The 15,000-nt window shown below is 31.9% G+C and overlaps 1 protein-coding gene across 2 annotated transcripts in view; it reads right to left on the reverse strand.

The window, feature by feature from the left end:
* Positions 1 to 6,571: 6,571 nt before the first annotated feature.
* LOC137631496 (connectin-like) overlaps positions 6,572 to 15,000 on the reverse strand; it is a 78,122-nt gene continuing 69,693 nt past the window's right edge. Inside the window, exons 5-6 of one of the 2 annotated variants that reach the window (XM_068363258.1) lie at positions 10,535 to 10,711; positions 6,572 to 7,059 (exon numbers count right to left, since the gene is read on the reverse strand). In XM_068363258.1, the coding sequence (XP_068219359.1) occupies positions 6,632 to 7,059; positions 10,535 to 10,711 (605 nt within the window). In that variant the 3' untranslated portion in view covers positions 6,572 to 6,631. Of the gene's footprint in view, positions 7,060 to 10,528; positions 10,712 to 15,000 lie in introns of both variants that reach the window. The other variant, XM_068363256.1, reaches the window with a different exon arrangement.

Raw genomic sequence — 15,000 nt, forward strand, 5'->3', positions numbered from 1 at the left:
CGTACAGATATTCGAGTCCTTGTGGAGATAGAGGAGCCGTTGCAAAGGCTATGCCTCACCCCTGAATCTGATGGCGAGATGGACAAGAGATCTTTGCTAATTGACTTGACACTTTCTTGAGTTATTTCAAGATCGATTCTCTTTTTAAGTTGGTATAAAAAAACTTTGGTAAGTGACGTACAGATATTCGAGTCCTTGTGGAGATAGAGGAGCCGTTGCAAAGGCTATGCCTCACCCCTGAATCTGATGGCGAGATGGACAAGAGATCTTTGCTAATTGACTTGACACTTTCTTGAGTTATTTCAAGATCGATTCTCTTTTTAAGTTGGTATAAAAAAACTTTGGTAAGTGACGTACAGATATTCGAGTCCTTGTGGAGATAGAGGAGCCGTTGCAAAGGCTATGCCTCACCCCTGAATCTGATGGCGAGATGGACAAGAGATCTTTGCTAATTGACTTGACACTTTCTTGAGTTATTTCAAGATCGATTCTCTTTTTAAGTTGGTATAAAAAAACTTTGGTAAGTGACGTACAGATATTCGAGTCCTTGTGGAGATAGAGGAGCCGTTGCAAAGGCTATGCCTCACCCTGAACCTGACGGCGAGACGGGCAAGAGATCTGTACTAATTGACTTGACACTTTCTTGAGTTATTTCAAGATCGATTCTCTTTTTAAGTTGGTATAAAAAAACTTTGGTAAGTGACGTACAGATATTCGAGTCCTTGTGGAGATAGAGGAGCCGTTGCAAAGGCTATGCCTCACCCTGAACCTGACGGCGAGACGGGCAAGAGATCTGTACTAATTGACTTGACACTTTCTTGAGTTATTTCAAGATCGATTCTCTTTTTAAGTTGGTATAAAAAAACTTTGGTAAGTGACGTACAGATATTCGAGTCCTTGTGGAGATAGAGGAGCCGTTGCAAAGGCTATGCCTCACCCTGAACCTGACGGCGAGACGGGCAAGAGATCTGTACTAATTGACTTGACACTTTCTTGAGTTATTTCAAGATCGATTCTCTTTTTAAGTTGGTATAAAAAAACTTTGGTAAGTGACGTACAGATATTCGAGTCCTTGTGGAGATAGAGGAGCCGTTGCAAAGGCTATGCCTCACCCCTGAATCTGATGGCGAGATGGACAAGAGATCTTTGCTAATTGACTTGACACTTTCTTGAGTTATTTCAAGATCGATTCTCTTTTTAAGTTGGTATAAAAAAACTTTGGTAAGTGACGTACAGATATTCGAGTCCTTGTGGAGATAGAGGAGCCGTTGCAAAGGCTATGCCTCACCCCTGAATCTGATGGCGAGATGGACAAGAGATCTTTGCTAATTGACTTGACACTTTCTTGAGTTATTTCAAGATCGATTCTCTTTTTAAGTTGGTATAAAAAAACTTTGGTAAGTGACGTACAGATATTCGAGTCCTTGTGGAGATAGAGGAGCCGTTGCAAAGGCTATGCCTCACCCCTGAATCTGATGGCGAGATGGACAAGAGATCTTTGCTAATTGACTTGACACTTTCTTGAGTTATTTCAAGATCGATTCTCTTTTTAAGTTGGTATAAAAAAACTTTGGTAAGTGACGTACAGATATTCGAGTCCTTGTGGAGATAGAGGAGCCGTTGCAAAGGCTATGCCTCACCCCTGAATCTGATGGCGAGATGGACAAGAGATCTTTGCTAATTGACTTGACACTTTCTTGAGTTATTTCAAGATCGATTCTCTTTTTAAGTTGGTATAAAAACACTTTGGTAAGTGACGTACAGATATTCGAGTCCTTGTGGAGATAGAGGAGCTGTTGCAAAGGCTATGCCTCACCCTGAACCTGACGGCGAGACGGGCACGAGAGCTATGCTGATTAACTATACTTAATGTTTTTCAATGAGGCGCATTTGCACTGCCTCGCAGCGGTGCCCTTTTAGCTCGGAAATGTTTCCTGCTATCTGATTGGTTAGAATTATCTTGTCCAACTAATCAGCGATCAGGAGACTTTTCCGAGCTAAAAGGGCACCCCTGCGAGTCTGTGCAAATCTGCCTCACTAAAAAGAATTGACTATAGGCACTTTCTTTAGTTATCATTTCCTGACCGATTCTTTTTTTAACTTGGTATAAAAAACTTTGGTAAGTAACATATATATATATACGAGTCTAATCATTTTTCTGATTAAGTCACTGATGTTAATGATTACGGTATTGAGTAATTAAATGTCAAACGTTTATTTCAATCGTAGATTTACCATTATGTAAACACTTGTTTTGAATACTTAATTTTAACTTAATACTCTTTTCGATTTTCAAATTTTCTATTTAATTCTTTAATATAAATGCATGCTTGTGATTTAATTTTGCACTTGAAACATTTAAAACGAAACAAAATAACTTTAAATATTTTACTTGTGATTAAAGCATATTGGATTTTGAAACTAATTTTATAATGTTCAACTTACACATACATTTTCGTAACACATTGATTATATCGTTTAAGATCCATGTCCCAGCGCTTGCTTGCTTGCTTGCCAATAGAACGAGTTCCCAATATCAACCCTTGCCAATGATTTAATTGAGAGAAAAAAAAAATATTAGTATCGCATTAATTATATCGCTTACGACCCATGTCTCGGCGCTTGCATGCTTGCTTGCCAATAGAACGAGTTCCTGATGTTAACCCTTGCCAATGATTTTATTTACACACACACACACACACAAAAAAAAAAAATAATTTGCCAAGCTTTGCAAGTTATTTTACTTACCAAACAGCAAGAAACCAAAGACCCATTTAACACTGCTTGCAATATCACCAACATTCATCGAATTACACGTCACACACACGCACGCCAAACACTTACCAAACACAAATTTACTTTTTTTTTAACATTAATTCTCGATAAAGTATTATGAATTCACTACTTCTAAAGCACCTTCGAGAAAAAATTAAGCCATGAAAAAAGAGCCGAGAGTCGAAAGCTTCCGTGAAATTACTCGTCTTTCTGCAATGTCAATTTTTAAGACAATTCTCATTTCGTATTTTTTTTTTCTTTTTTGGGTCCAATCACCAATACGAAACTCGAGACACTTATAGTTTTTGAAGCAAGAGGAGCTGAATTTCATTAGCGGAAATGAATGAAATCATTTTTATCCTCTTGATATTTCGCAGTATTTTCTAAACGAGAAGACATTTAAAAGTCCTTTGCTTGACCGGACGCGAAAAGATGTTGAATTTTTAAAAGATGACATTCGGGATTTGGAATGGGGGGGGGGGGCAAGGGGCCTTTTCTGGGTGAGAACTTCAAGGTCAACTAGTAAGATACAGGGGAGATTCGTATTAATAAGAATAAAAAAGGTTAGTATATATATTTATCACATATATGTACGTATGTATATGACGTGTGTGTGTGTTTACGCTAAATGAACACGGCAAAATACTTATGTACCAAATTTATGATAAAAAATAGTTCCGTGTGTGTGTGTGTATGTGTGTGTGCTAAATGAACACGACAAAATAATTATGTACCAAATTTAAGATAAAAAAAGCTCCCTTATCTTCAACTTAAAGAAATCTCTATAATCGTGTGAACCCCATTTTATCTCACACTAGAGAAAAAAAAAATTTTATACCTTACGAAAATTCCCTGTTATGACAAAGAAAACTCTATGGATAGTGCAAAGTGTTACCCTAAGCTTCTACTGGTATATCTACAGTATCTCTAAGCCCTGTAAGTTACAGTAGCATACAGTATCATGCACTCAAATCTGTATGAAAATATAATTCAGTCAGTACACTTATAGCTATTTACAAATTTACATCTTATATCTTCCACCTGTAATTCCTTATTCTTATCTATCTTTTACTTTATTAGCTATCTGTTTATATGTATCTATTCATGTGTGACCAATCCTGACGGGGAAATATCAAAATATGTCCAAACTTAAACCGGCCAAAGTAAAACCATTTAATTACAGTTAAATTAATCATACCGAGTAAGGTTGGTAGAAAATAACAGTTCGATAGCATTAGTCTCATTCTACGAGGTGCCTTTAAATATGCGGCCCAGAGACTATACGATAGGCTCCCACGAGACATCCGAATAATTGAAGATATTAAGGCTTTTAAATGGATACTGAAGACTTTCTTATTCCGCGAGTGCTTTGACAGTAATGACCAAACAGTAAGCGAGCAATAAGCATTGTGAAATGTTAAATGCTCCTGAATGAACATCATAAAACGACAGTGGAGGTCCTGTAGAGAGTAGGGTTCCCCTGCTATACAGGACCAGATAAGCAGCCTTTAAAGTAAGTAAAGTTTTCTACAGAAATTTAATGCTGATCTTGTTCACGGGGGAAATTAGCGGTCACAATTTCCTGTACAGATAAAAAAAATATAAAATGTAAGAAACAACGAAATTAAATTTAAATAAAAACGTAAAAATATTTTCATAAAATGACATTTAGATTATGTGCACGAAAAAAAAAAAATATAATAAAATTACAAGTTCCATTAAATTATTAAAGAAAAGATTAGGAAATATTAGATTTATGGGAAATTCTCGCAACAAATTATATAGGTTTGTTCTTTCAACTACATAATTACAAGAACCTGTAAAGTAAAATATGATTGGTTATTCCAAGAAGTAAAATCTATAGGAAATTGCAGAGAAAATCCGGAGCTGATAAAATAATAATCAAAGAAAAACACGAATATGATGAAGAGAAAAACAGCCAATTTCAGATACAAGAAATCTTGAAGATTACGTTGTTGTTGAAAGTCTATTCGTTGTTCAGAGAGAAAAGTTTTAGTCTTGGATAACATTAAGACTATATATATATATATATATATATATATATATATATATATATATATATATACATATGTATATATCTATATATATATATATATATATATATATATATATATATATAAATATGTATATATATATATATATATATATATATATATACAGTATATATATACATACATACATATATATATACATATATATATACATATATATACCTGTATACACACACATATATATATACATATACATATATATATATATGTATATATATATATATATATATATATATATATATATATATATATATATACAGTATACATATATATACATATGCATATAAACATATATAACTTCATATACATCATAGATACAATCATGTTTGTATATTTATGTATGCATGAATATATATTAAGTTTACGTATACATAACTCTAGTGGATATTTGGGTTAATCATCAATATTATGTTTGTCAGTCAGATCTTCGGCATTTGTGAGTACATATTACAACACCACCAATAATAATATTATTAATAACAAAAATTGCACGAGAACAATGTTTAAAATAGCAATCAAACACTTAGACAACAATAAGAATCAGTTTGAAGTGCTTTACGAAGTTCACATCATTTCACTTCGCAAGTAAAACATTGAAATTTAAGTGTAAAATCAAATTCACAATAATTTTGTACAAATCAAATTCAAAATCATATGGTAAACTGAACAGCAAAGATATATTCTTTACTCCAATCCATAAAAAATCATAATCATAAAATTTAAAAATTTTCTAACAAGGAAAATATATCGATATCAAGAGCTGTGTATCCCCTTCCGCTTCTGACCATATATATATATATATATATATATATATATATATATATATATATATATATATATATATATATATATACATATATGTATACATATATATATATATATATATATATATATATATGCAAAATATATATATATATATATATATATATATATATATATATATATATATTTATATAAATATACACACACACACATATATATATATATATATATATATATATATATATAAATATACACACATATATACATATAATATATATATGTGTATCTATATAAATATATGCAATATATATATATATATATATACACATATACATATAATATATATATACATATATATATGTATATATATGACACACATATATATATACATATATATACATATATATATATATATATATATATATATATATATATATATATATATATATATAATGTTTACACGAAACGTAATATTCATCGAACTGACACATGACTATGTTCTTCGTTTTTTCCTAATATCTCCTTCTTGAGTTAGTGTCTAAAACAACACCAGTAAAACTGCAAAGTCTTAAATGCATCGTCTAAATCAAGACTGGAAAAAGGAAAAAGCTCGAACTAGAAGATCGTGAAAATCTCATTTTGAATAGAAAATACTCAAATGGAATCAGCTGTAGAAAAAGCACTTTCTATCATCTATCAATTTGTATTTACAATTTACCTCCCTTACTCTAACATTTTTAAAGTAAAAATAGAATACAACATTTTAATAAATTTATGGATTTAAATTGAAAAATTAAAAAAATACTTTTACCCCTTTTTTTTTATAACGGAAGGAAAAATGAAAAAAATTATACCGTTTTTTGTAACATAGAAAGTGGACTCATATCAATCAAAATAAGATAATTTCATCCTAAGAATATAAACAATTTAATTACCTTTAAAAAAAAAAAAAAATGGGGCAACTAAAAAAAAAAAAAAAAAAAAAACTTTCTTAATATTCTATATTATCCCCAGTGGTCAACTCAATGCTGTACCAATAAGAACCCTAAAGTGAGGACCAAAATACTAATGGAAGGGAACAGGGCATAAGAACCACTCTTGTTATCGTAGGACCTCGACTCCTCCTGCACTGGGGCAGGGGCCACGACGATGACCTTCTCGTGCTGGGGCTCCGCCGTGACCTCCAAGGGCAGCATGGGCCTGTCATTCTGCGCCTTGTTCCTCTCGATCTTCTTGCGACCACGAGCCCTGTTCCTCTTCCTTTCCAGCGTCGCCTCCGTGGTCTTTTCCTCCATCTGAGGCGCGGAAGTCTCTTCCAGGAGCGTCTGGTCCTCCTCCTCTGTCTGCTTCGTCTCCTCTTCCTCGCAATCAGGGTCTTCCGTCTGGAGCCATCGCATCATGGGGTCTGGAAGCTCTGATTCGTGCAGGGCGAACAACTTCATCATGGGACCTGTAGGGAGATGTTACGTTGCAGGATTTTGTGCAAGAAAGAAGAAATAATAATTTAGCACAAGAATTTAGCTTTGGGCTTATTCAGAAGCCTAAAAAAGATTGCCATTTTAAGAGCTAAATGAAATAAAGTTATCAAAAGGAGGAAATAATAATCTAGTACAAGAATCTAGGTTTGGGCTTATCCAGAAGCCAAAAATGATTGCCATTATAATAGGTAAATGAAATAAAGTTACCAATATCTTTCTCGATATGTTATTATTATTATTATTATTATTATTATTATTATTATTATTATCAATACTACTATTATTATTATTATTATTTTCTTAAAAGAATTTAGGTTTGGGCTTATCCAGAAACCAAAAATGATTGCCATTACAAGAGCTTAATGAAATAAAGTTACCAATATCTTTCGCGATATGTTATTATTATTATTACTATTATTATTGCTTACTAAGCTACAACCCTAGTTGGAAAAAAAGGATGCTATAAACCCAGTTGGCTCCAACAGGGAAAAGAGCCAAGTGAGGAAAGGAAGCAAGGAAAAATAAAATATTTTAAGAACAGTACCATTAAAATAAATATTTTCTTTATAAACTATAAAAACTTCAACAAGACAAGAGGAACAGAAATAAGATAGAAAAGTGTGCTTGAGTGTACCCTCAAGCAAGAGAACTCTAATGTCCCTTTGTATTAAGTTGGCCTTTGTAATCCCAAACTAAGAACCTAAACCAATGACATTCGTAAGTTGGACATAATTGAAAGTTAATTAAAGAAATTTAACTTGAAAATACAAAAATATATATCTCAATTCCTATAATTTATGATTGATGTTAACAAAAGTCTGGATTTTTTTTCTTCTTTGTTAATAACCATGGAGTTAAATATATCACACTATCAACAAACAAATAAAAAACAATTACTTTTAACAGATTAACTAATCATACGTTAGTTTTCATTAACTTGGAATTAATTTAATATTCACAGCTCATGAAGGGATATAAAAGTGATAGAAAGAAGTTATATATATATATATATATATATATATATATATATATATATATATATATATGTATATATATATATATAAAAACACACATATAATATATATATATATATATATATATATATATATATATATATATATATATATATATATATATGCTAGATTGGTCTGCTGTGTGCGATCGGACAATAGTCTCCCACCATCACCAATCCGCAGTTGGCCACAGCGGTGAGGAAAACTGGCCAAATCCCCGACATGAATAAGGACATGTCTGAGGCCTTTGCCCTGCTGTGGACTAGAAACTGATATATATATATATATATATATATATACATATATATGTATATATATATATATATATATATATATATATATACATATATATATATGTATATATATATATATATATACATACATACATACATATATATATATATATGTGTGTATATATATACATATATATACACACACCCATATATATATATATATATATATAGAGAGAGAGAGAGAGAGAGAGAGAGAGAGAGAGAGAGAGAGAGAGAGAGAGAGAGAGAGAGAGAGAGAGAGAGAGAGAGAGAGAGAGAGAGAGAGTATAATAACTTGTAAAAATCCAAGGCAAGACGACAGGGAATATTTAGAGAGAGAGAGAGAGAGAGAGAGAGAGAGAGAGAGAGAGAGAGAGAGAGAGAGAGATTCAGCGACTCACAAGTGTCTTCCAGACACAAGAGAGAGAGAGAGAGAGAGAGAGAGAGAGAGAGAGAGAGAGAGAGAGAGAGAGAGAGAGAGAGAGAGAGAGAGAGTATAATAATTTGTAAAAATCCAAGGCAAGACGACAGGGAATACTTATTCTAAGAGAGAGAGAGAGAGAGAGAGAGAGAGAGAGAGAGAGAGAGAGAGAGAGAGAGAGAGAGAGAGAGAGTCTACTGGAGAGCAAGAACTGGCTAAAGCCATTCTCTTATTGGATAATCGAATCTGTTTAATGGTCTTTTTAGTGCAGCGCGCAGGGGGGCGCGCATAAACGAAGATGAATGGATAATTACGTAAATATTTTAAGGAGATTTCAGACAGGGTAACTGAAGCAAGGAATGTGAAAGGGGGATGTGAGATAACTGGAAGATAAGCGGAAAATCTGACGACGTGTGATAAAGGGAAATGATAAAAGAGGGGAAAATCAAATACGGAAAATGAAATGGTGAAAAAAGATAAGGGTGATGAAAACCTGGTAAGAAGGAAGATCAAATCAAATTTGGACAACGAGAAGTAAAAGGAGATTGGGACTGAATGGAATTAAGAAAATGAGAGACTTCGAAAAAGAAAGGAATAAATATGTAAGCAGGAGAGGAGAGGAAGAAATATAAAAGCAAATCTAATAAATATGGAAGCAGAAGAGAGGGGGACCACTGAAATTTGTTTTTCCTGTTTTGCTGTTTATTTGAAAAAGGAAAGTGAACATTAAATAATCATCACCTCGATTAACATATACCACAAAACACGCAACGTGAATTAAAGTCTTGTTTTTAACGTATTTTTAACAAAATTAAGACTTTGTGACATTCGTTGAATTAAGATTATTTCTAAATTGATAAAAGAAAATGGGTGAACTTTCATCGTGGACATTATTTTATACATAAATCACTATTTTGATGGTGTATAAAAGTGTACAGAAAGTATAATAATTCTATCAGCAATTTATGTCTAGGGTCACTCGTTCCGAGACCATTTTAATATCTAAAGGTATTCTGGGTTTTCTAGAATTGTAAGAGCATACTGTAGTACTTTAATTTCAAAGATTGCACAGTAAGTATGATACTAATTCTATTATCAATTTAGAAGGGCACTTGTTCTGAGACCATTTCAATATCTAGAGGTATTCTGGGTTTTCAAGAATTTTAAGAGCATATTGTAGTACTTTACTTTCAAAGATTGCACAGAAAGTATGATACTAATTCTATTATCAATTTAGAAGGGCACTTGTTCTGAGACCATTTCAATATCTAGAGGTATTCTGGGTTTTCAAGAATTTTAAGAGCATATTGTAGTACTTTACTTTCAAAGATTGCACAGAAAGTATGATACTAATTCTATTATCAATTTAGAAGGGCACTTGTTCTGAGACCATTTCAATATCTAGAGGTATTCTGGGTTTTCAAGAATTTTAAAAGCATGATGTAGTACTTTACTTTCAAAGACTTACAAGTAGGGGGAGTATAGTAGTTTATTCACAAAGAAAAATTTTATTGATTTTAGGTTGTTAAAAAATAAAACAACAGGACAAAACTTCTAGAAAGTAATCCAGGCAACTATCAAAACACACCAAGAATAATGTACTTTTAAAGTCAACAATCTTATAAAGAGAATGCCCAAGCAAAATGACCATATTTTCATGCACGTTAAATATAATTAAATAAAAAAACTAGAGCTAAACATAAAATAAGCGAGCACACGGACTCAATCCACTCACCAATACCCAGGGTCGTCGTTTCGTAGGCTGGCGTGACGGTCTCCCCTTCCAGGCGAGGAGGAAGAGTGCCAATCTCCAAGTAGCAGATGAGGGATTCGAGGTTCCTGCGCACCGGCTTGCTCTTCGTGGTGTTCCTCAAGGTGAACATCCAGCTCAGTCTGTTGTCACAGCGGAAGTTGTTTCCTGCAATTAGGAGGAGAACGCTTTGAATGAAACAGAAAAGTATTATATGGTACACTTAAAAAAGCTGTAATATTAATCGAAAATTCTCCGTAAAAAATATACTGTTCTCAGCAGTATTTCAGTAAAATACAGGCGACTGTAATTTTTACCCTACTTTGTTATTATTTTTTACGGGTTGGTGAGAGTAATATCACTCCTTTTACGCCAATATATACGATTTTAAAACGGTAAATGCCTGGCAAAATTTATTCCAGGATTTTTACGGGTTTCTACGGATTGGTGACCGTAATATCACTCCTTTACCGCCAATATATACGATTTTAAAATGGTAAATACCTGGCAACATTTATTCCAGGATTTTTACCGTTTTTTACGGCAAATTTCTAACAGTGAAGTAAACCGTACGTGTTCAGAACGTGTACGTAAAAAGTCAAAGATGCCATTAACTCTCAATTTCTTATTTCCTAGATATAGTTTTGGGTAAGATTTTTTTTTTAAAACATATAATCATTCTTTCCGAAATCAAAGTGTGAATTTAGTTATGTTTTAAGTAAAAAAAAAAAAAACTTAATCTATACTTGTATCCACATATATATCTACCATAAAAAGTGTATATCTTCATATCTGTAAACTTTAAAAATATTTATTGGTCAAATATAAATCTCAGTGATAATACACAACTAATATGATGTGTACGTATATATATATATATATATATATATATATATATATATATATATATATATATATATATATATATATATATATATTATACATATGTATGTATGTGTGTGTAGTGTGTATGTATATACATATAAAGATACTGTATAATATATACATATATACTGGTCAGTTTTTTATTTGCTGACCTTAACACATATTAAAGTCTCTAATTGGACCAAAGGAAACCCGACAGGAGGCGTGGATGAAATAAGTTTAATGACATGAGCGAATTAACTGACATGGACCAAGCTATCGGTATGAATTTATTGAATTAGATGGAACATCTACAAACTGCTCTGATGTTGCACCGTTGCCATAATTTTAGATTAAATCGAAATAGAAATAACTAAGAATATTAAAATCCACCTGGTCGTCTTCACAGATTCTGAAAATCGATTCTCAAAAATTTGATTTTTCCTCATAGGAAAATACAGACTTTCAGATGAAAGCAAGGTTTAAAAGGGTTTAAAAGTCGCTCATGAATGGCAGAGGCAAGGGACGGTGACACTGCCCTATTGAGCAAGACAATGCCCTAGAGACTTACCATATATACATATGATCAGCGCCCAAGACCCCTCTTCACCCTAGCTAGGACCAAGGAGGGCTAGCCAATGGCTACTGATGGCTCAGCAGATAGACCTATAGGCTCCTCCAAAACCCCCCTCTCCACGCAAGCTAGGACCAAGGAGTGCCAGGCAATGGCTGCTGATGACTTAGCAGGTAGACCTATAGGTTCCGCCAAACCCCACTCTCCACTAAGCTAGGACCAAGGAGAGCCAGGCAATGGCTGCTGATGACTCAGCAGGTAGACCTATAGGCTCCCCCAAAACCCCTCTCCACCTAAGCTAGGAACAAGGGGGTCCAGGCAATGGCTGCTGATGACTCAGCAGATAAACCTATAGGCTCCCCCAAAACCTCCCTCTCCTCCCAAGCTAGGACCAAGGAGGGCCAGGCAATGGCTGCTGATGACTCAGTAGATAGACCTAGAGGCTCCCCCAAACCCCACCATCCTTAGCTCACCAGAATAGTGAGGTTGCAAAGAAACTAAGGAGTTTGAGAAACTCGAACCCCAGTCTGGCGTTCACCAGTCAGGGACGTTACCACATCAGCCATAGCAATTCCATCGAAATTATTCATATTATAAGAATTTTAAGTTATGAATATACTGGAATATCCAGGTCTGGTACAATATTAAAATATTAATCAGATATCTAGCAAACGCACCCACCCTGTTTGACGTAATTCCAATTTTTACGAAGATAACCTCAATATATTCAGATAAAAAAAATTTAAATTTAGATAATCAATAAAAAAAAATGAAATACTAGTTACCTAAAACGGGTTGTATGCGACACGAATTAGAAATTTAATTTTTCCTTCAATTAAAATTTTTCTTCATAACATATATAGCTCAAATTAAGTTCAATTTATGTGAATGAATCCAATTCAAACGCTGCCATTTATAGAGGCGGTTCTCAGAATATCGCAAGATTAAAAGAAAGCGCTGTTTAATATTTATGTTATATTTCAATACATTTTGGTGTTCGTGATTTAGAATCTGTTTTATTGAGTCTATTAGTATAAAGATTAAAAGGATTGCCGACGTCAATGGTAAATCTTTATATTATCGACTGTAAAGATGAGTTAATGATAATAATAATAATAATAATAATAATAATGATAATATTAATAATACTAATAATGATAATGATAATAATGATAATATTAATAACAATAATATTAACAATTATAATAATGATAATAAAAATAATACTAATAATAATAATAATCATAATAATAACAATAACAACAATAATAATAACAATATTACTAATAATAATAATAAAAATAACAATAATAATAATAATAATAATAATAATAATAATAAATCATAAGACACCCATTCAAAGGTAAATGACTTTCGGTTAATAATAATAATAATAATAAACAACAATAATAATAATAATAATAACAATAATAATAGCAATAATAATAATAATAAGAATAATAACAATAACATCAACAACAACAACACCAATAATAATAATAATAATAATAATAATAATAATAACAATAATAATAATAATAATACACCCAATTCAAAGGTGAATGACTTCCAGTTGCTAATAATAATAATAACCAAAATTAATAATATAAAGATTAATCCTTCTCCAATCTTCGCTGAAACATTAATTCTAAAACAGCTGTAAACATTAGCAGAAAAGGCGGAAGCTGGCGCCAGTAGGGCGAGTGGCTCCATTTAAGCCTGTGCCAATTTCTCAGTTTTAAACAAGGCTTATAAACTAAACAATAAGGCGGAGATCAACCTCGTGCTGTGCTGGTGAATTATGAGGGATGTATGAGGATGGATAATTTTTCATTCTTTTCATCGCAGGAAATGTAAAATTTGTCTTTTTCATCGTTTCCATATTATTATTATTATTATTATTATTATTATTATTATTATTATTATTATTATTATTATTAGCCAAGCTACACCCCTAGTTGGAAAAGCAAGATGTTATAAGCCCAAGGGCTCCGATAGGGAAAAATAGCCCAGTGAGGAAAGGAAATAAGGACATAAATAAATGATGAGAACAAATTAACAATAAATCATTCTAAAAACAGTAACAACGTCAAAATAGATATGTCATGTATAAACTATTAACAATGTCAAAAACAGATATGTCATATATAAACTATAAAAAGACTCATGTCAGCCTGGTCAACATGAAAAAATTTGCTCCAACTTTGAACTTTTGAAGTTCTACTGATTCAACTACCCGATTAGGAAGATCATTCCACAACTTGGTAACAGCTGGAATAAAGCTTCTAGAATACAGTGTAGTATTGAGCCTCACGATGGAGTAGGCAAATTTTTTTTTATTAAATGGGTTACGTACTTTAATTTTCGTAGATAAACATTTAGAATATAAAAATTTGAAAGAGAATATTAAAATATGAGAAGAATCTAAGACATAATAATGAAATAAAAAATATAAAATGAAAATTTAAGACTTTAATTAATTGAATTATCTATATGTTTAACCTTGCAAATATCTTCTTTTGAGAGAGAGAGAGAGAGAGAGAGAGAGAGAGAGAGAGAGAGAGAGAGAGAGAGAGAGGTCCGGTGGGTACGCCTCTGTTTATGATATATGATGGAACTTTAGAAGGGAATGAGAAATTATGGTGTTAAAAGGGGAATATTGCTGCTTTCGTTGATATTATTAAGTGTTATACTTTTTTATCAAAAAGGAAATACTCGATAGGAAGTGAAATTAAAATGGTTTATGTGCATGAATTTCTTACACTATTTCATATATATATATATATATATATATATATATATATATATATATATATATATATATATATATATATATATATATACATACATATATAAATGTATATATATATATATATATATATATATATATAAAACATGTAGCTTGCAATTCTTTTGTAATTATATAATTATATATACAAATATAAGTGTAATATATATATATATATATATATATATATACATATATATATGTATATGTATATATATATATATATATATA

The sequence above is a fragment of the Palaemon carinicauda genome, chromosome 39 (genome assembly GCF_036898095.1).
Source record: "Palaemon carinicauda isolate YSFRI2023 chromosome 39, ASM3689809v2, whole genome shotgun sequence".
Classification (NCBI taxonomy): domain Eukaryota; kingdom Metazoa; phylum Arthropoda; class Malacostraca; order Decapoda; family Palaemonidae; genus Palaemon; species Palaemon carinicauda.